Genomic DNA, 21,752 nt, shown 5'->3' on the forward strand with positions numbered 1-21,752 from the left:
TGCATCCCTGCCACCCATCCCCGTGCAGGGGCTGACCTGTATCCCTGCCACCCATCCCCATGCACAGGCCAATCTGCATCCCTGCCACCCATCCCCATGCACAGGCCAATCTGCATCCCTGCCACCCATCCCCGTGCAGGGGCCAATCTTGGGGCCCGGGCTGGCCGAGGTGTGCTGCTGTCCCCCTGTCACCAGCTGGGCTTTGCAGAGGATGTCCTGTGCCTCCTCACCTCTGGCTCAGGCGGTTTTGGATTCATTGTCACAAAGAGCTCTGGTCATAGAGAACTTCCTCCACTTGAAATTAACCTTTTTTTTCTCATTCCCATGTAGTCCATGAACATCTTCTCCAATTTAATTTATTCCTGCTATATAGCAAACTCATTTTACCACGCTGACCCTGCAAGGAAGAGGTGCCCATCCTTTGTGCAGGTCACAGACATCCCTGGCACCTCTGCCCCACTGAGCCTCTCCTGCACACTTCACACCAGGCACTGGCACATTACTATTATCAGAAATACTCCATTATATAAAAATTTCTCCCTCTGTGTGCAGCAGAAAGCTGCAGATACTTTGGGAGGCTGTCCCAGGTGGTGACATCTGCGGTGACTTCTTTGAATACAGTCACAGCTCTGAGCACTGAGCACAATAGCCACACAATGCCTGCCAGCCACCAAAGGATGCTATTTCTTCCTCACCTCTGACCAGCCCTCAGTGCCCTCAGGTCAGGGTCTCTGCAGAGGGGGGATCTCAGTGACCTGAGAACACAGCAGCCTCTCAGAGAACAGAGCTGGTGTGACCGAGATGGACGCCAGCCCTGCCCAGGGTGCAGGAGCTGGGAAGATTTTCTTTTGCTGTTCTTGGAGCCAGGAGGGAGAAGTCAAACACCCTCAGAACAAGAGCTCCACAGGAATACAGGGTGTCTGGCCAGGCTCTTCCCAGACAATTTAGCTGCTATTCAGCATGCCCCACGTTTTGACCACAGAAATGGCACATAAATTCCATCGTAATGCACTGAGCTTCCTACTGTGGGTATTGTGGATTTGTTTCATATAATTTTAACTTGCAGGCTACAGCATTATCAATGCACATTACAGTTTAACTCCTTCAAAGCCACGTGCTTGCTAGGAAAAGCTGGTTTTATTTATCCCATTTTTCCCCCATGTGCTTGGCCCACGCTCAGCTTTCTACCTGCTCTGAATTCTTTTCCAAGAATTGAATCAAAGCAATAGTGTCAGCATTTTCAGATTAGGTCTTTAGATGGCATTAGATTTAGGTCATTAGATGTCTGTGACCCTCAGGGCTTAATTTCACCTTGTTCATAAAAGGAACATGGGGAAAACATATGAACACCAAGGATTTGAACAGCACCTCCCCATTCCTCATAATAAATGCTTTTCTCAGACACAGATTAAGTGACATCAGTTCCTCTGGAGATGAAGAAAGAGAGGCAATACACAGCAGATGAGAATTCACCCAACAATGAAAAAATACACAGCACAGAGGGCAAAACCCACCTGCTGTTTGCTCCTTTTGGTGGTGACACCCTCTCCACCCTCTGCAGTAATAGGGGGCTCCTTCAGCCCCTTCCAGGACTCATCCTTCTCTCCCACCCCTGCAGCATGGACCTGCTTTGATGATCTCCTTGCCAAGGAGCCCTTTGGCTCCCAAGCCCTTTCCAGCCTCACTACCAACACCCTGAAGCACAGGTGGCTGATGGAGGGTAAATGCCTGAGTGGGCACAGCTCCTGCCAGCTCAGCCTGCAGGCTCACAGCAGGCAGGATCCAGCTCCAAACGTCCAGCCCAGGAGGACAAAGCCCTGGTACCAAATCTGGAGCCAGCCCAGAAGTGATGAGGAAGATGAAAGAATGGACAACTCTTTTGTCTGAGTCCTGTGCCAGAGTCTTCACACCTCCAAGAGCCACAAACCGTGCACAGCAAACCTCACAGATAACCAGAGGTTATCTGAACCCAGGTGGCTTCAGAGTTGAGATGTGATTGGTGCCATTTCAGAAATGCTTCAGTGGCCTCCAGCTCAGAAACTCTATGTTTTAGAGCACTTGGGCACTTAGCAATTAGGTGGAACTTTGTCCCTGATTGAAATAACACAAACATTCCAGGACAATCAACACCTGGGGGAAAAACCCAAAACATTGACTTGGGACAGTTTGGGAGCTTGGGATTTCAAAGTTTAAGACTGAAGTTTGTTAAGATATAAAAACTGCTTCAAACCTGTAATCAAGTAGGAGACAGTTTGCTGGAGAAAGCCAGAAGCACAGTCCAGTTCTACCAGAAGCACAATGTCCAGTGGCCTCTTTAACATAACCAAGACTATTTCAGTGTTTATGTTACACTGATTCATCACATTAAACTATAATACAAGAGATGCAAAATGTAGCAACGACTTTTTCTGGCAGTCTTCAAAGACAGAAGGAGAAACTCCTTTTCAAAACAGAGTTGTCCAAATGAATGAATGAATAAATGTATGAATAAAAAGCTATTTCAACCCTACTGGCCTGATCCATGAAATCTTTGAGAGCCCAAGCGCCTTATTTGTGTGTTTTATACACTTACACCCAGGGTATATTAGTCAGCACTTGGAAGAGGAACTGGTGGCATCCAGAGGCAAATTTATGTCTTTTTGCAAAAGACTCAGCTACATCCCAGCTTTGATGGTCAGTTTTACAAAGTGCAGCATCTGCCAAATGACAGCAGTCTCCAAGCACAGGTAAGAACCTCATGCCAAGAAAATACAGCATGTTGATGTTATTTCATCAACATTTTTGAACAAACATGTCTTAGCTTTTCAACATATCTGCTTGCATTACCTAGTCCATTACTCTGCATGAGCTCTACAGCTTGAAAGATCTGTCAGGTTTGAGGTATTTTAATGCATATTTTTCCAACTCTATTTCTGATATTTGGAAAAAATTACACCATTTTTCATCATCTATTACATATCACTAGTTAATTGCAGAATAGCCTACTGTAACCTAGAAAATATTATTATTATGGACTCCTTCTCAAATGTTCCTTTCCCAGGTCACTCCCTTGACAGGGGTAAAGCAAGCACCAAGAAGCTGCAGTGATCCAGAAAGTGCTCACCAACTCACACGAGGGCCAGATTCTCATCTTTATTATAATAGTGTTTCTTTCCAGAAATTATGTATGAGACAAGTCTTTTGATATTCAATAACCTGTTTACGGGAAATGACTTTACACAAAACATCAAATGACTTGACAGCAGATTGAATTTAAAATATGATTTTTTAAAATGCTCATGAAATTCATATTGCTTTAAATATAAATTAGCAGGAGTGCCAGAAGGGATGAATGTATTTCACTTCTTGACTGCAGATAATTTAAATGTACAGTTTTACCTACATTACCTCTATTCATTGTTCTTTCCCATTAAGGGATGAAGGAGCTTTCTTGGCTGCTCTGCTGCCTGGTCACACAGATTTCCTGGGAATGTCAGGAGGTGAAGGGATGAAAGGAGAAGCCTTTGGACAGGCATACTGCCATGCCAGTGCCAGATCAAACATGGCTCTCCTAGATCCACAGGATCCCAAGAGGAAAACAACAACTGCATGGCATGAGGGGTGGTATCCTTTTCCTTTTCCAACCAGATTGTCACCTTGGTTCCCAAAACATTAACTGCACTACTGTGATGTGCCACCCTTAAGGGGAAGGCAGCACCCAAGATTCAGAGATCCTTGTGGTCGAGAAGAATGACAAAAATCAGAAGGTCAGCAAAAGCTTACGAAGCTTTATTAGTAAATTACTCATTTGGCATGGAAATTGCTACAACAGTCCCTGAGCTCCTCTGTAGGTACACAGCAGTGGGGTTTGGATAAAGAGGGAAGGGGAAAGGGAAGAGAGATTAATTAAAGACAGGAGAGATAAAGGAAGGAAGAAAAAGAGATCACCAGGCCTGGTTCCAGCATGGATGCAGCTGATGGGCTGAAACTTTCCCTGCCCTGGAAAGTTTCTCATTTTCAGTGCAAATTAGTTACCATGCACAGTCCATTCTTTCAGACCTTTCTGGAAACAGATCAGAGGGTTTTGGTGGTCTCAATCTCCCAACACCCATGCCCATCTCTCAGCCTCAAGCCTGTGCTTCTCTCCAGGAACCAGAACAAGGATGTTTGTCCCAGGAAAGTGCTGTCCTGCCCCATAAGGCCCCTTCTGCAGCCACAAGCTGTTCTTTCTCACAGTGTGTTATTACCAACAGTCTTTGGTTGATTCCACAGCTATCTGGATATCAGTGTTTGATAAATACACATTGGCCCCTTATCTTCTGAGCTTCTGCAGCTACTGAACGCGCATTTATCCAAATTAAAAGTGAAACCAGGATATAAGAGCCAGTGTTTACCCTATAGTAGCATCCCTCTGACCAGTGTTTACCCTGTAGTAGCATCCCTCATCTAAAGCAGTATTGTGTTTCACAGGGTAAATTCCAAATGTAATAGTTCTATTATTCTAATATGAATTCTTCCCACAGCTTTAAATAGAGTCAATATTCTTTATTTTCTGCCCATAAATACTCTGTGTTAAAGATTTGCTGCCTGCCACCCCAAAGTGAAGCTAATGGGATACATGGAAATTATTTTCAAAAGCCTCTGAGCTCCTAAGGGGAAATATGCTCAACTTCAGGATCTTACAATCATTAACAAACTAATACGGGAAGTAACAATAATACACCTTTGATGGTTCATACTACGCTCACAAAGACCTTAATTCTCACACTCACACAGATATACAGGCTTATATAAAACCATATCCAAAATTTCACTTAATATTTGAATTCAACCTCATCCATGAGAAATAACCACCCATTGGTTGCTTCCTTCCCATGCACTCAACCAAACGCCTCTGGGGTTCTATTTTTGCAGTGGAAGTAAAGCAGGAGGCAGCCAACATGATCAGTCAAGAATAAACCTAATTGATCTCCACACCCAGAATCCACATGTTTGAGACAGAGTCCTCAAAATCCCAGTACCTGCACAGCCGTGTGTTATCTACACATTGTTCCTGTTTCACTCTAAACACAAAGTATTTAAAGACCTGGTAAATTGCCACAGATGCGTGCAAGGTTTAAGAGTGCTTCAACAGAAAGTGACAACTAAAATAAAGCTCATCACATAAATTCAGCTCTCTGTATTTTTCCACCCTCTATCAAATTACAGCATCCCCAAATAATGTTAAGAGAAGCCCTGTCTAAAATGTGAGGTGCTGTATTTCATCAACTATCTGAGATGACTCAGGATTACAAGTACTGAAATGAAATGGACATCCTGTTCCAGTTCCTTTAACTAAATTTTCTCCCTCAAATAGCATCAACAAGTGACTCAGTACAATGTCATAACAGTACTTGTGCTGCAGCAATGTACTTGGCAAAGAGCAACTCTCACAAATAAATCAGACACGTTTTACTGTAGTCACTAATCAAAAGATCTTCATTTTATCTTTGGGAAAAAAAAAAAAGAAAATCATGTATAATAACCAGATGGCAAGTAAACAAATTATTTTTGTAATAGTGGGAAAACTATTTGCCTGCATTTGGATGAACCCATAAACAATGTCTAGGACTAAATTTGGCTCCAAATTGTGACACCAACTTTATAGTGAGAATGTACAGTTCATCTGTCTCCCAGAGACCAGCAAAAGGGACATGCTTTTGTCTCCCAGATTTTGGCTGGAGTGTTCCAAGCACCAGTGCCAGCTAGGCCAGGGAGAAAATGGTTTATGGCCCAGCAGGACCAGCCTGCTTTAGATCAGAATCAGTTGTGCAGGAAATTAGCATCATTTGGGGCTGCCTACGAGCTGCACCTGTACACCATTCTGGGGGTTTCTGACACACTGGAGAGACACTGTGCCTCTCCCTCACGCTCAGCTTCCAAGCAGTGACTTTATTGCCACATCACTGCTATCAGAGCATCAATATCTCTACACTAGTGTCTGCACTGCAAGTTTCTTACATTTGGGAATCCTGGTAAAACACTGAAAGCCTCTTCTCAAATAGCATTCTTTACTCCTGAGCAGTCAGCCATTTTAGCACAATTACATTTTGCATTAGATTTGAATAAAGCCCCAAAAAACAACAAAACAAACCACAACCTACATCAGCAGAATACTCAGTTCTCAGATAAAAATTCTGTATGTGAGGATATGCCATTTGGAGAATCCACTCATTCCCATCAAACAAAAATCTCATTAAAAATAAACTTCTCATCTGTAGCTAGCTTAGTAATTAGGTGCAGCTACATTCATTAGTTATAATTCAGAGATTACATGGGATAATAGCATGCTCTAATAAGGAAAAAAGACACTTGCCTTATGAACATGTGAGTTTGTGGCAATTTCCTTAAAGAGGAGCTTGCTTTATTAAAAACTATGGATACAAACAAAGTAGCAATTTAAATTGTTTACTGTGAGAAGTGAATATGAAAGCATATCTCAGAAGCCCAAGAAACCAACCTTGCTGTTTCTTCCAAATATCAAGTAGTCATTCTGAAGCTTTTTTTTTTTTTTTTGAGTAGTGGGAGCCCCAGAAGTTCTGTGCTGCCCCAGCCCAGCCAAGAGAGAGACCAGGGCACCTGCTGAGGCACGGCCTTAATAGCACACAGGTGAGACCTGGGCAGCAAACTGTGGGTTCATTTTCTCATCAAGGGTGCTTCAACCAAGCAGCAGGGCTATGACTGGGTGGAGGCTTCTTTTCTTACTGCAGACTAAAAGACTCAAAACCCATTAGCTTGTGTTTGCCTTCTCTGCAGCCCTCAATAACCTCCCTGTGAACCTTCCACTGACAACTTTCAGCTGTTCCTTGCCTGTCAGTTCATTTTCCTGATCTGCACGTTGGGGTGAGCCCAGTCACACACACAAAATTCAAGCAATACACAAAAGCTCCCATTATTGAACACCTTGTTTCACCCTGACAAACAAAAGCAACATCCTTCTTCCCCTGCCAGTTTTCTGGTAGATTTTTCAGCATCAGTTTCACCCTGTGAGAAAGTCTGCACAGCAGCCTCCCTCAAAAATTAAACAGGCAGCAGGGCATTGGATTTCACCACAGAACATAAAAGTACTAACAGTGAAAAGCAAGCACAGATTCTGGGGAAGGTGAGGCCACATTTGAAGTGCATGGAGCTGCCTTTGTTATTTTAAAGTAATAACCTATCCTTACGTGCCAGTGAAGAGCATATTGCCCCTAGATTCAAAACACTTATTTTTTTATATCTAAAATCACATGGTGGTGATAGTTCAGACATTCTCATAGATATCTAAAAACAAATTTGTAGTCTTCCAAATAGTTTGATGGTGACTTCATATTTAACTTGCTGCCCAGCAGGTCAGGGAGCTTTTGGGCACCCCTAAATACACTTACTCATGTGGTCCAGATATGACCATATACCAGATCAAAGCAAAGGCAGTACTGGCAGAATATCTTCCTTAAGTCACATGAAAGGTTTTTTTTAGCTCAAAACAATTATTTGTTCAAATCCTCACAAACTTCATGCTATGGAACTACCAAAAGAAACATTATGAACATGCACTAAACAATTTATTCTGTCACAAAGTTAAGCAATTGTAGAGAGTCAGATGCATGGAAAAAAAACCCAGGTCTTTGTCTTGTAAAATTAAACATTCTTCTGTTTGGAGAGACAGAAATGATGTTTTTTAATGTAGATCTGTTATGAAAACAACACAGCTGTTGCTCATGCACTTACCCCACTTCTCCATGGTCTCCAGCAGCTGCAAATCCAGACTCAGTCTTGGAACGTTCAGATTTTGATTGTGACCCCTGAGAGGGAAGCCCCTTGAGGGGGGAACTGCTGCCAGGGGAGTTAGCAGCACGCTGGGATACCACTAGATTGCCCCAAACTCCCAATCCAATGCACAGTCCAACTTTCTGACAGTTCAGCTGTTTCAAGCTAACCTAGAGTGGCATTTGAGGGCCTAAATGCTGCTGCCAGCCCAGTGTGCTATTTCTGAGGTCTCACCCACCCCTGGGAGAACCCAAAACAACTCCCTACTCTGCTGCCTGCTGAAGAGTCATGCCTTTAATGAGTTTCTGCAACAGCTCCTTCTGCTGAGTAGATAAAAAAGCTCACCTGAGATTAATTACAGTAATAATTAAGAGCTGACCTTCTGGCAGTTAAGCCAGATACCTTGCCTTCCTAACGGCCCATCACAGGTGCAGCATGATGCTGTAGCTCTTCAGGAGAAGTTACTCTTCACCTGTTTAGAGATGTGCAATTTGCACATAAATCACAGCCTCAAAACAACCCAAACCACTCTCATTTTTTCAGGACTCAGTGCTTTTCCAGAAGTAGAAAAACATTTATTTCCATGGTCAAGGGAGAGCAGAGTTTGTTTCCTCTAGTATTAATAACTTCTGTCCTTGCAAACAAAAATATAAATCCAGATAGTGGATAGCCACAAGAGGCAAAACTTGGCCATTCTAGACTTAATTATTTTATAGCACAGATTAGGAAAAGATCCTGGAATGGAAACAAGACTGGCATTCCCACTTCCCAGCAGAGATGCCTGGTGGCCTGGGCATGGTGAGGAGGAAGAACAGCAGGTGACCTGGCCACACACTGCCTTTCTCCACAGGGCCTCAAATACCACATGAACATCTAAAAACCTTCCAGCACCAGAGCACTATGTGGATTTTGGGATGGCAAACAGCCACTAGCACAAGCGAAAAGGCCAGCAGTCACTCCTTCCTCCTCCCTGCCCATCACTTGCCTCAAAACTTGGTGTAGGAATAGGTATTTCCAAAAGCAGCCAGCCTGGTGACACAGACTCCAGGCTTTGGTGTTCAGACCAGCTCAGCCTTGGTTTAAGTAGATATTTTGTTGTTTGTTCAGCTCTTTCCCCCCATATCTTGGCTCCTCATTGAAATGAGCTTTACTAGGCACTTACATAGCAGAGCTGTAAAGAAACCAGCTGGTTAATTTAAAACAGTGCAGTCCTTACAGCTTTCCCCTCTAGGGGTTTCTTGAAGCACACAGACACAAAAAATTTATATTGTAACACTTTTTCTACCACATCATGAGTTTTACTTTCCAATCCATACTCTGAAGGAAAAAAAAGTCTCACTATCACTCTGCATTTTGCAGGGGAAAAAGGAGATGCTAAATAAAAACTAAAAAACCACGTAGGAGCAGGATTATGGTCTCACTTCCCATCGAAAACCACGAAGATATTAGTATCTCTGCCAAGAGTATATTTTGTCACTAAAATAGTTGCTACTGCAGGCCAGTGTTAGCCCAGATCTAGCACATAGCAGTAGTGAACACCTGACATCCAGCTGGACAGGCTGGGGCTGCAGCCCCCTGCAAGGGACAGTGACAGGCAGTGCCAAGAAGTTTCATGACAGGGGACAAGCTTTGGATAGGGCAAGGCAGGGAGCTGATAGAGGAGAAAAGGAACAGACAGACAGGCAGGGTCCGGAAAGCCCCTGGAAGTGGCAGAGTAACAAACAGCTGAACCACTGGAGCCACAGGGGCTCAGACAAACCACAGAGCAAGGCTGGAGGCAAGGGAAGGCAAAAATAATCTATACACCTATTTCAGCTGAAGACAAGGAAGCAAGAAGAATTTTAAGGGAGAGAGGGGAGTATTGCCCTATGGGAACAATGCAGATGTGCTCATACAGCTATTTTAGTGTCACCTTTTAGTAGGAGCAGATATTGTTGTTTGTTGGACAGCAAATCCTTCCAAGACCACGAAGCCAACCAACAAATCCTTACCCAAGCCTCACTCCCAGAAACCATCCATTAAAAAGCAGCTTTCCCTTGGTGTTCTGCACCCCATTGCCCAGTGCAAGGCACGACAGTGACATTCCAAAGAAATCCAGCTCCACACAGGGCCAACCCACCAGATGCCAGAGACACAGAGCTACCCCAGCAAGTCTGCAGAGTATTTAAGAAGCAGTTTGCTAAATTATACAAAGGGAATAATTTGCAACGTAATGGTGTGTTTGCATTCTGAATATCTGATTTCCTGTTCAACAAATAACCTAAACACTCCCAACCAAATGAAATGTAGACAAGACTTAAAATGTTTGAAGAAAAGCACTCATCCAGAAAATTAAGGTCAACATGGAACAGATGGTGCCTCTGAAAAATGTGGCTTCAACATTTATCTTTATGTAAAATAAAAATCTTTTTAAAACCTCCGGCTGTTTGGTGACAGTCCTACTTGAAATATTGGACCTTGCACTCCATGGATAATAAAGAAGCACTAAAAAATGACTTCAAAATACTAAATCTAAATAAAGTTCTCTCAACTAGCATGCAATAAGATTTCTGTGGGCACGTAAATACATATCAATAAAATATAGATTCAAGCGCTTCTGTAACTGCCATAAATATTGCAACTGCTCTTCCCATTTCCATAAATATGACCCACGACTCCCAAGTGAGAAGCTTTTTCATTTGCAGCAGTCAGGGGAAAAAAAGGGTCCTTTCTTCTTTATCAAAGTCTTTTGAAAGGCTGAATTTGAAGCCTAGCACATGGGGAGCTGTGAACAACTTGTTACAGTGATGCATGAAACGCCTTCTCCAGCCTCAGCGGATCCATTAATGGGATTGCAGGGAGATCATGGCTGTTCTTGAGAGCAGGCAATGTCACAGCCAGCTGGGGAGGGAAACAGGGGCTCCAACTGGGCAGGGCCGTAAATTACTTTGGTAATGCAGAAAGGAGCTGGAACAAGCAGAAATAATGAGGCAGACCTGCCAAACACCCAAGGAGCAGTAACATGTTAAGGGACAAACGAGAAGAGGTCAAGCACTGGCAGGAGCAGCAGGGCAAGTGCTCTCAGGGCAAGGTAACAGGCAGGGGAAGGCTCGGCAGGACACCAGGGGAGCATCTCCTCTGAGAAGGTTTTCTCAGGACAGGTAAAAGAGAAGGCAGTCAAAGAAACCACAGCAGACAGCTCTCAAGTTTACAAGAAACAAACAAAAAACCCCCAAAGCCCTCATATCCTGAGTGAACCAAATATTTCTGGAAGATGAGGTAACCCGTGGTTCCTAAAAATACTGTCCTGTGGAGACCTCCTCTTGTGCATCACCCTGCAGACAGCTGGGACCCTCTGACAGGCTGGTACTTCTGATCACAGGCTGCACACAGCACCTGAAGCTAATCCCTTCAGCTAATTCCTCAGGGGCCACCTGCGTGCCTGGACTGAAGAAGAAGCCTCCCTAGCCTTGGCCATCAAAGCAGCCATAGAAGGAGCCATATGTTCATACCACCCAAACTAAGTCACAATTAGCCCAGTGACAACAGGCCGCTGAAGCACATCCCCAAAACCACAAGGTAATTACAGATCTACTATCAGTTCTTGTTTCCCAGTCACCAGACATCCAAGAGAACAACCATGATCAATGCACCTTTTTTTTCCAGTGCGGCTTCCAGACATTTACATCTACTAGAAAAACCTCAATTTTTGCCTTCAGGTCCAGCCCTGATGAAGTTGCACAGTGAGCTTCTGCAAATCCATCTGGCTAAAAAGACTACAGGAAGCTAATTGCAGCAATTTTCCTGAGCTGACACATCCTTCTAATTGGCTTCATGATACTGACTTACTGACATTTTGGGTCCCAATTCTTCTCGAAATTACCTCTGATTCCCCATACTACTGGGGAAAATAAGCTTAGCAATAACATTTAGACTCACTGTCCCTAGCAATGGGCCCTGCCATCAGTAAAGCACAGCCAAAATGAAAGCAGACTGGGCATTCCAGGGAAACACTTGCAAGAATGGCTTTTGCACAGAAGTTTCTTGCTTCAAGGTCATCCCAGCCCACATCACAGACAGCTCTGATAAGCAACAGCACAACAGCTCACCAGAGACTTAAAAATAGTAGGGAGTTTATGAAGGCCTCTTTCTCTCCCTACCTAAGGCTTTTTTTAAACTAAAATAGGTATTTTATTTTCTTCTAAAAGAAGGTTGTGTTGATTTTGTTGGTCCTGTTGCATAGCCAAGCACTGCTGCTGCACATAGAAATGTCTATCTCCATCAGGCGTCAACGCACTATTTCTAAAAATAAAATAAGTAATATCAATTTGTTCCTCCAGCACCTGGTGTTTAAACTTATTTCTTGGCAACTTCTGTTCTCAGCATTTAAACATTTTTCATATTCACCTTAGGTCTGGCAGCACTATTGGTTATCCTTCTCTGCCTCACTAATAATTTGGTTGATGGCATGCAGGTGGGTTTCTCATAATTAAAAAACCCATTTGCAAAGTTTGCATTAGGTGATCTGAAAAAATAGAGCACTCCTTTCAAAGGTTAAATAAGTAAGCTGCAGAGCTCCATGAAAATATTGCATAATTTAGGGATAAAAATAGTTTTGCTTTATTCAAGCTAGGCTGGATAGGTAGATTTTTACTGCAATCAGCCTAAACCTCATGTCTCCAAGTTACATGCTCAAGTTGATTATAGAAAATTAAATTTAGTATTAATCAAGCTAGGAAGAAGGAAATTACAAAAATTAACCTAATGCATAAATCATAGAAAATAATGGTGGAGCCAGCTAGAGATCATTTAATGCATCTTCATCTTGTCCCACACCAGAACCAACGACCCCCTCCCCAAGTAACTCTGACCGTTATTGTCCAACCCTTTCAAAAGTTTCCCCACAACACAGGTACCAGTAAACACCAGTCAGAGCCCTGCAGGGCCCCACCAGCCCTTCTGCTCCAGGCCTTGCCTTGGCATCCCCCACCCACCCCTGCCCCAGCAGCTCTTCCCAGTTGCACTGACAGGTCACTTGCAGTTTTGGGCACAGAACTGCAGCACTTGACACCACTGGGAAAAAAAAAAAGAGCAAATCAAAAAGGGCAAGTCCAGTTACCTAATTACAGAGGATCCTGGCTTAGAAATATATATTTGTAGAATTTTCTTGATTTAGAAATAACTCTACATATTGGCTGTTGCTTTCAGTTTCTCCACACCATAAATTACGAATTTAGCATCTCACAGATCTGCACTACCACTTCATCCCAGTTTTACAGCTGAGCAGTTGAGAAACTACTGCCTGCATAGGACCTGTTCCAAATTATCCTTGAAGTCAGTGGGATCTCCCAGTGAGTCCCATGGGACACAGGGTCGACAAGCATGGTTCTTTATTTCCGAAATAGCTGTCCAGTACCTTGCAAAGCCACTTTATCTTCTGGACACAAATTCAAAGAAAGCTTGGTAGAGGGCTCTGCTGACACACTACAACCAACGTGCAACTGTGCTTCCATGGAGTCACAGCTGATGGTGTATTAAGCCAATTTTGTCTTTTATATGCAAATTTATTAAACCTGGAGCAGCCAGTCAGCCCTACAAGCCACTCTACACAGCTGAAACCATGCCATTTAAACTTGTATAATAAGGAAACATTTAGCTCTGAAGGTACATTTAGAGCACAACTGTTTTCTCCTCTGAGCTACATCCTGATGTTTTCTTCCTTCCCTAATCTTACTTGCTAGGACATGTACAAATCCAGACAGTCTTTATCAGCTGGGGGTGTGGGAGGGCAGTTTTAGATGAAGCTCTTACAACTGCATTGTTTTCTTTATGAGAAAAAAATAAAACCCAAACAACAGCAACTTAGAGAAATTAAAAACCTAAATTAAGTCCTTAAGAGTTCCCCTTAGTCACTTCCAGACTTTTTTTCCTAATCCCTTTGAACTCCAGTAGTTTAATCAACAGCTTGTTTAGGATTAATTTTCTTGTCCCAGTTACACACACACACACACACACACACACACAAATGTCCATCACAGAATAAATTAAAAAGCAGAATCCCCATAAAGAGCCATAACAATTTGACATTCTCTGGAAGCAAGAGCAAAGGACTCAGTAGGACAAAGGCTGAAGACAGAAAGAGCATCTCTTAATGAATTCCTGGGATGACTGGGGCCCTGTTCTCCTCAGCAGCAGGGCCAGGCTCACCCCACAGCACTGCACAGTGAGGGGCAGAGCTGGCTGGGGCACAGCCGGCAGCAGCTCTGCTGCATTCATTAACAGAAGGGCAGGGCTGGGCAGCCACAGCCCTGCAGCCTCCCCAGGAGCATGCACAGGCGCATGCAATTGCCCAGCTTCACTGCCTGCAGCTCCTGAGCCAGCTGCCAGCCAGCCAGGGCTGCAGGGAGCCAGCAGGGCACCTCCCGGGATGCCCTGGGAAAGCACCGCTGGACACCACACATGCAGCGCAAATGACTGCTTGGCTCAGGGCTTCAGGACAAAGCATGTTTGACTGGCACATCTGCAACCATTAGAGAAGTAAGGGAACAACCTGGCAGGTGAAAACATATGGGCCATGAAGGAGCCCAGGAGACTTCTCCAGAAACACTCCAAATCCCATTGCTTTTACTAATTCCTAGTCCTATAAAAGCATGTCAGGAGCTTCTGAAGAAAACTGCCTTATAGTGGGGAAAAGATCTCTTGTTTTAGGAATATTGACATGAGCTGCAGAAGATGGCCATAGCAGCCAGGTCATTATGAAACACAAGGTTCAATGCCTATGAAAAACAAAAGGGGTTTCAAGGAACAGCACCTGTCTGCTGAACACTCCCCTGTCCAGAGAACATGGGGGACAGCCCTGCAGTGCTGCTAAGGGGGTTGGCTGTGCAGACACTGAGGTAGGAAAGGTGTTTTGTACCACCTCTCATGGCTTTGCAGAAGCAGCACTCACTGCAGACATCCCTCCTGGGATTTGTGATGCTAAAGAGCAGCATTATTTGGACAGCACAGGACTGCAACCTGCCAGTTTCAAGTTAAGGCCAGAGCTAAATAAACAAGTTGTGAAGGCAGACTGCATTAAGGTCCTGCATTTTGGTCCAGCATTTATATTTGTTCTTATAGCATCTTCCCATTTCCACTGTGGGCATGGGCTGTATGACTTTCTCCTGTATGTAAAAATAGGCCAGTATTTCACAGTACAGGACTGCTTCACCACTTTCGAATCAAGGTGATTCATGCAGAAGATGGACAGAAAAAACAGATGGCAGCAGAAATACAGCAGAACTCCTTCCACTCTGCCATCAGTCCTTGTGCTGGGGCAGGCAGGAGAGGGGGAGCTGCTGTCAGGTGATGAGAACAGGGCATCTTGTGATTCAAGTGAATGGGGACTACTCAGCAGCACTTCAGCACTGTGCAGTTTGTGTCTGGGTACGTGAACACCTTCCAGTGTCTTTTGTCCTTTGGAAATCTGTATTATCCAGAATGAGACCACCCTAAGTGCAGCCTAACCACAAACAGGAAGGCATCTGTAAAGACACTCCCTGACCTCATCACTGAGCACCGAGGAACTGCCTCAGCATGTCACAGTAATTCACAGCTGCTTGTTTGCACAGAGATGTGTGTGTCTGTGTCTCTGTGAACCGAGGTGGTATGATCCCAACAGCTGTAAGGCTGCCAGATTCCTCCGCAAGCTGAGAGCTCACTATCTTGACACTGATATCTCTGAGGTAAACTTTGTCAACGTTCAGTGGAAGATCAGAGGACCTTGAAAAATTATATTTAACTCCATGTCCATTTCAGGGCACAGATTTCCCCTGCAAAGAAGTAAAAATTTATTAATAAACTGCAATAGTTTCACGTAAGAAACAGGAAAGCAGGAATGCTACTAACCTTGAGAATGTGAAGACCAGTCTCTTGCTTCTTCCCTCCCGACTGCACCTCAATCATCCACTTGACTGCAGAGTTTTATGCTTATTAGCATTAATCATATCACTTTTTACTTGGAATTTGTGAACAAGTATTCTGTTTATTCGCTTAATAAAAGCTCAGATGCATAGAGCTACAAAGATCAGGCACCTCAGCACACACTAACACAGGGTTGCCCTTGATTTTAACTTCTTTATGCCACAGAGAAGTTAAGACCAGCAGGACTGGAGATCCACACTGGAGATACTCCAGTGAACACCAAGACCCCACCATGCCATCACCTGCACTGTTCACTTTGCTAACTTTACAGCTACTACTGACTGGGCAGCATGGCTCTCACACCATACTTACATCTTATGTACCTCTGGAACACATCACAGATACTTCCTGGGTTTAGAAGTCCTCTTGGCTTCCTTCTCATAAGCACATCAAATGTCTTAGAGCAACACTGCAGAAGAAGGTTGTCCATGCATCTCGACTATACATCACATTTATTTAAACAAGTAAGCAATTTAAAGTCCCTGAGTTACACATCTCCTCCTTACACCATTTCCCCAGAAATGCCTGTTTTCTGCTTCACCAGTGACCAGTGTTCTTCCACAGCAGCATGCAGAAGGGATCTCCTGAGGCATGCCACCCTCTTGTGTTCAAAACAAGTTTCACTAGTTCCACCTGGAAGCACCAGGATAGCACTTTACCAGAGTAGAGACAAACAGCCCTCAGGTGTCTGGGCACACAAGTCTCTCTCAACCTCCCTTCAGCACTTTGTTGTTGCTGGTGCTTGCATTTCAAACAAACTTCAGTTCATTTCACACCAAACAGGGAACTTGCACCAATTAGAAGCAATTTTCAACAGATCATGATAGAGTACCAAAAGCAAAAAGTATCAAATGTAAACAACTTGTAAACATTAGTAACACATTGGTAGATTCAAAGAACATGAATGACCACAGAGACAACTCACAATTCAGAAACAGCCTTTTGTCATGAAGTCTTTATGGCTTGACAGAAAGAAAGTTAGATTTGTTGTTGATGTGGTTAGTGCAATTTTTTTTTATTTGAGAGGTCAGTTAAGAAGAGTTAAACAGATGAATCCAGTATGACACCTCAGTTTCCGAGTTGCTTTTGAACCTGATCTGAAATATGGCACTGGACTCTCATCTAGAGTCAAGGCATTTGTGATCTCAGAAATAAAACCAGCTATTTTCCCCCCAGGATATGGAGAGGGCTCTTCAAGGGATAATTCATGTTTCACATAAAACAGAGGAAGGAAAGCTTAACAGCATCACAAGTGCAGCTGTGTGCTTGGCCAGGACCTCTGCAATCCACATATACAGCTTCATCTAATACATAATTTATTTGGAAAAGTGAATGAAGGAAGGAGGAGTAGGCAGACTCATTGAAGAGATGGGTAATGCAGCATTTGAGAACAGTCCACTCCTGGAAATTCAGGCTCCTGCAAAGTAACCTTGGGCTTTTACACGAGGAAAGGCTACAAAAAGCATATTCCCCAACACTGTCTGAATTTAGATCCTCCTATTCTGCTATCTCATGCAAAGCAAGAACGAATATCCAAGCTTCTATCCAAAGCAAAAATCAGTGTCACTTTCCTTGACAGTGATAATGGTGTTTAGAGAGAATTTTTCAAGTAGTGTACACCTTTCTGGAATCAGAATCAAGCTTCACGGCACTCACCACATCTTCAGCTTTGATCCAAGCTATCCATTCCCTGATTCCAGAGACAACACTAGGTCTGGCACCACCATTTCCTTACACTTATTGCTTCACAAGCCATATTCATTCCCAGGACACCCAGCTCACCAGAGCACTCTTGCTCTTCCCTTCATTTCTCTTCCTATATGAAGAGCTCCCATTATCCCTAACAGAAGTCAACACATGCTTGCACAGGACAGATTAGACCTATTAAGGCTACATGGCTGACCAACAGAAATACATGTATGTAACTGAAATTTTCTTCTGTTCAGCAAAGGGCACTGAGTTTTAATTGAGACATTTTCACCTGTGACCCTTACTTCCTCATATCCACCTTCTCCCCTTACCCCCTTTATGTACAGGGAAGACTCACTGTGCTTCCCTGATGCAAAACAAGAAATAGATCACATCAAGTTTGCTCCATACACCAAAAGGTAAAAAAAAAAAAAAAAACAAACCAAAGGACAAACTGGTTCACAGTTAACTATAAATAAAAGTGCAGTAAGTGTTCAAGTAGAGTGTAGAGTTTAAGCAAGCTGTACAACCACATTTGGCATAGTCATCTCTTAAAGGCCCTGCGTGGGTCCCTCCCGTTACTGACAGCAGGGGGAAGAGGCTGAACACTGTTAGCTGGTGCTGGATTTACAGGTCCTCGTCCATTGCCTCTCCCACTACCTGCATAAATGTGACCGTGGTTGTATGTGAATGGAAATCCACTTGCTTCAGGTCCAGTTTGTAAACCATTTCCTAGAAAGACAGAAAAAACATTATCACGAGTTCCATGGGTTGAAATCACTGATTCCTTACATAAGTTTACCAACAGGGAATACACGGAGTTTGCAGTAAACACCAAACCCTGAAGACCAGAAGGAAAAGCCTCTCTGGCACTGCAAGATCCCAAATCACAGCTTACCTTTCCCCTCCATCCCTTTCTCAACTAAAGCAAGAAGGGTCACAATAACAGCTGTACAACACCAGCCACTGAGTATGGACATTGTGTAGGCAGGCCAGAACTAAGGTTCCCTCTCAGTTTACCCCTGCTCAAAGCCTTGAAGCATTTTCATATTTAAGATTCTATGTGTAAATACAGCACAAAATGATCCGGATAAGTCAAATATTGGAATTCGGATTATCACCACATCTGTTTTCGTGAGCTAACCAGGCAGGAAAGCCATGGTGTCTAGCAAGACTAAAGTAATTTTTAAATCCAATGTCTCAGGAAGTTTAGAAAAGCAGAATTTTAAGTGCTGCAAAAACTTTTCAAAAGCATCACAACAATTTAAGATTAGTCAAGACCTCTTATGTGATATAGACACCCCAAACATTCTAATCTCCTCTCTCCTACAGAAGAAATCCTAAAAACATTTTCAGGAAATGTTCATGTTTACATGCTTGAGGTTCTGGCCCCAGTCTGAATGACTTTTTAGAGCCTAGTACACTTTTTTATCCCAAGAATGGAGAACCCTTGAAATAAATTTCTATTTCCCATTAAGTGTTTCTCATTTTTTCACTTCTACGAACTGAAAAAAACTTACCCAGTGGCCCAAAAGTACAAGTACCCATACCACTTGATGCAGAAATATTATTCTGTTCACCCTGTGCCTTTAGAGAAAGGAAAAAAAAAAAAAGACATGGATCAGAGAAAGAAAATTCACATTTTTACAAGAAGGGGCTGATTTTTCCCCTCTGTGTTCTTACAGTGGCTCCACAAGGAATTTATCTGCCACTTCAATTATTGGCTCATTTCTAGCTATGTATCACTGAGTCCCTTTTTCAAGAAGAGTCACATTTGATCACAACCTAGTGTGAAATATTCAGAACAAAGAGCACGTTAGGCCAGAAGCCTCAGACAAGTTTAACATACCAGTTTGTTCTGCCCGACGTGCTCTGAGTTGGGTTCGCTGTAGTTTGGCACTTCTGAGTACACCATGCAGAACCTGGGAAGAAATTAGGATTATTAGCAAGTTCTAAAGACATTTTTTAACAGAGTTCTCAACTCCACAATTCACAGAGCATATATTCTTGAAATCCCATCACCTAGAAGTAATTAATCCAGACCCCACTGTTCAGAAAATATCTGTAGGTATTAAAAGGCTCTTTGATCCCTTTATATGCTTGTGCTGAGGCTGCCACATCTTCCTGGTGAGGGCATTTCAATCAAGCAGAGGCAAGCATTCATTTAATCAAGGAGGTAAACCAGCCTAAATAAAACAAAAGGTGATGAAAGGGCTCCCTTTGTCTCTCTTCCAGCTGCATAACCTTGTCCAGCACCCACTCACAAGGTCACCTGAGGCACTGAGTCACCCAGCCTGCTCCCAGACAGGGACTGCATTACACCTCTAGAGAAAACTCACTCCCACACACTCCCATACTATGCAGGGCCCCATTAACAATAATAGCACAGAGGAGCCCAACACAGGCAATGAAACTAGAATGAAAAGGATGCTTTCATCCTTTTCCACTCAAGGGGACTATGGCAGAATAGGCCCATCAACTCACAGCATGGAAATTATGGCAGAGAGGAAGAAAGACCTGGATCATTACACTGCTTGGAATGGTTAAACACAAGTGGAGCTCCCACCTGCTGCTGGGAGGTACAACTCAGATAAGGACTCCCATCACTCGAGCCTGCTGGAGAGTAAGTCAGCTGGGTAACACTTCTGAGGTAATGGATTTCGTACAAGACAATCTGTTTTTTTTGTGTGTGTAAATTCATTTGAACACTGGGCCTTTCTGAACCAAACAGGAGGATATGCAGCAACCCCAGAGCCCCACTTCCCTGATGACTGCAGGGTTTCCCACAGCACTTTGTGCAACAGAGGAAGTACATTTCTGGTTAGAGAAGGTTGCTATTTTTTCTATTGCTCAAGTATGTTAGTCATGCTTGTTCTTGGGCAGGAGCTGTTGCCCCAGTCTGTAGGCAGTTTAAAGCAGGTTTAATGAGGCCTGTTTCTGCTTGGATATGATTCACTGCAATGACCTTGCTCTTCCTTCTCTGCACTGCCTGGCCCTCAAGGATGACACACATACAAAAGGCTCCCACCAAAATGAAGTGGTTAATCAAGATAAGGCCTAGGTAAGCAAAGCACATTGTCATTTATACATTTCCTCCTCCTAGACCTGTGCCAATGCTGAAGGCTGATTTTCCTCAAAGTACCTACAGTCCAGACAGGGTCAGAGCTCATTACATCCACCACCAACTGAGAACACACTTTTGCTGCCCTGAATTCCATTTCCTAAGAGCCACCAGGTCTCATACTTACCATGGCACTCTGCTGAGAGGTATGAACACACAATACTTACTCCCCAATTTTATGCAGCTCCCCTCCTCGTCCTGTGTAAAGTGTCAGGCATCCTTTCCACAGAGATGCGTACCTGGCCAGAGAAAGGAGAAGTGAAGCAGTTTCTTAGTGAATGAGCCGACACAGGAAGTGGAAGGATGCTATCTTCCAGGAAGTTAACGTGTATTACACACCAGCATGGACTAAAAAAATTCCCAGGGACCCCAAAGTCACAACACCAACTGTTTATAGATCCCCATGTACTACTTCTAGCAAAAGGCACCGGAAGCTCAGCAGACTCCTTTGACAATTCCAGGAAAGCAGCCAATTATTTTGAGATTGGATGCTCTTTTGTTGACTGGAGCAACCCTAATGACTTGTCCTGCAGAGAAAAGGCATTTTGCCAAAAGCAGTGTCTGTGTTGTATTTGTGACAACTCTCAGTTCTGCTTTCAACAGGAGCCAGGAAGAATCACCTTTGCTTGCTGGAGAACAGCTAGTGCTACTGAATGTGTATGCTCAAAAGTGCTTCCATTCTTAATATAGGTCCTTACCAGACTGGGTTTTTCAAAGGCACAAGCTTGGCCATCAAACTCCAAGTGATACATAGAAACACAATGAATTCGGTTTTTGATTGCAGGAATGTTCCCTCACAAAGACAGGGTGAGTGCGCTCTATTCTTTATGGTGGCACTTGACTTCAAGCAATGAAATCTGAGCCATACAAAGCCTTCTGTGTAATTGCTCCCTTCAGTGAGGGGCATCACGTATGTGTAGAGAATGAGGAAAACACAGACCAGAAACACAGGCACAGTGCAAGGGAGTTAAAAAGAATATGTGTGTCTTCTAGCACAGGAACAGGGAGCCTCAGCAACTGCACTCAGAGGAGTCACCACTCTGGACAAGTCACCACTTCCCTCACTCCGGGTGTATCTCTGGAATAGAGATAACAAACCTTCCTCTTGCCCTTTGCCTTATCTGCTGAGAATGGGAGACATCCGGCCACAGGCAAGGCCCTGAGGAGGCACCAGGGAGGAGCCAGGCTAGCAGGAGGGGACAGCACTGCCAGTGCAGTGTTTACCTGCTCTGTA

At 43.7% G+C, this 21,752-nt stretch overlaps 1 protein-coding gene across 1 annotated transcript in view; it reads right to left on the reverse strand.

Moving 5' to 3' along the window:
• Positions 1 to 15,749: 15,749 nt before the first annotated feature.
• The window catches only part of NABP1 (nucleic acid binding protein 1), a 7,841-nt gene continuing 1,838 nt past the window's right edge, over positions 15,750 to 21,752 (reverse strand). Inside the window, exons 2-5 of the mRNA XM_031058781.1 lie at positions 20,686 to 20,788; positions 19,247 to 19,319; positions 18,918 to 18,984; positions 15,750 to 18,129 (exon numbers count right to left, since the gene is read on the reverse strand). Coding sequence (XP_030914641.1) covers positions 17,942 to 18,129; positions 18,918 to 18,984; positions 19,247 to 19,319; positions 20,686 to 20,788 — 431 coding nt within the window. The 3' untranslated portion in view covers positions 15,750 to 17,941. The remainder of the gene's footprint in view (positions 18,130 to 18,917; positions 18,985 to 19,246; positions 19,320 to 20,685; positions 20,789 to 21,752) is intronic.

Source organism: Geospiza fortis, unplaced genomic scaffold (genome assembly GCF_000277835.1).
Source record: "Geospiza fortis unplaced genomic scaffold, GeoFor_1.0 scaffold112, whole genome shotgun sequence".
NCBI classification, from domain to species: domain Eukaryota; kingdom Metazoa; phylum Chordata; class Aves; order Passeriformes; family Thraupidae; genus Geospiza; species Geospiza fortis.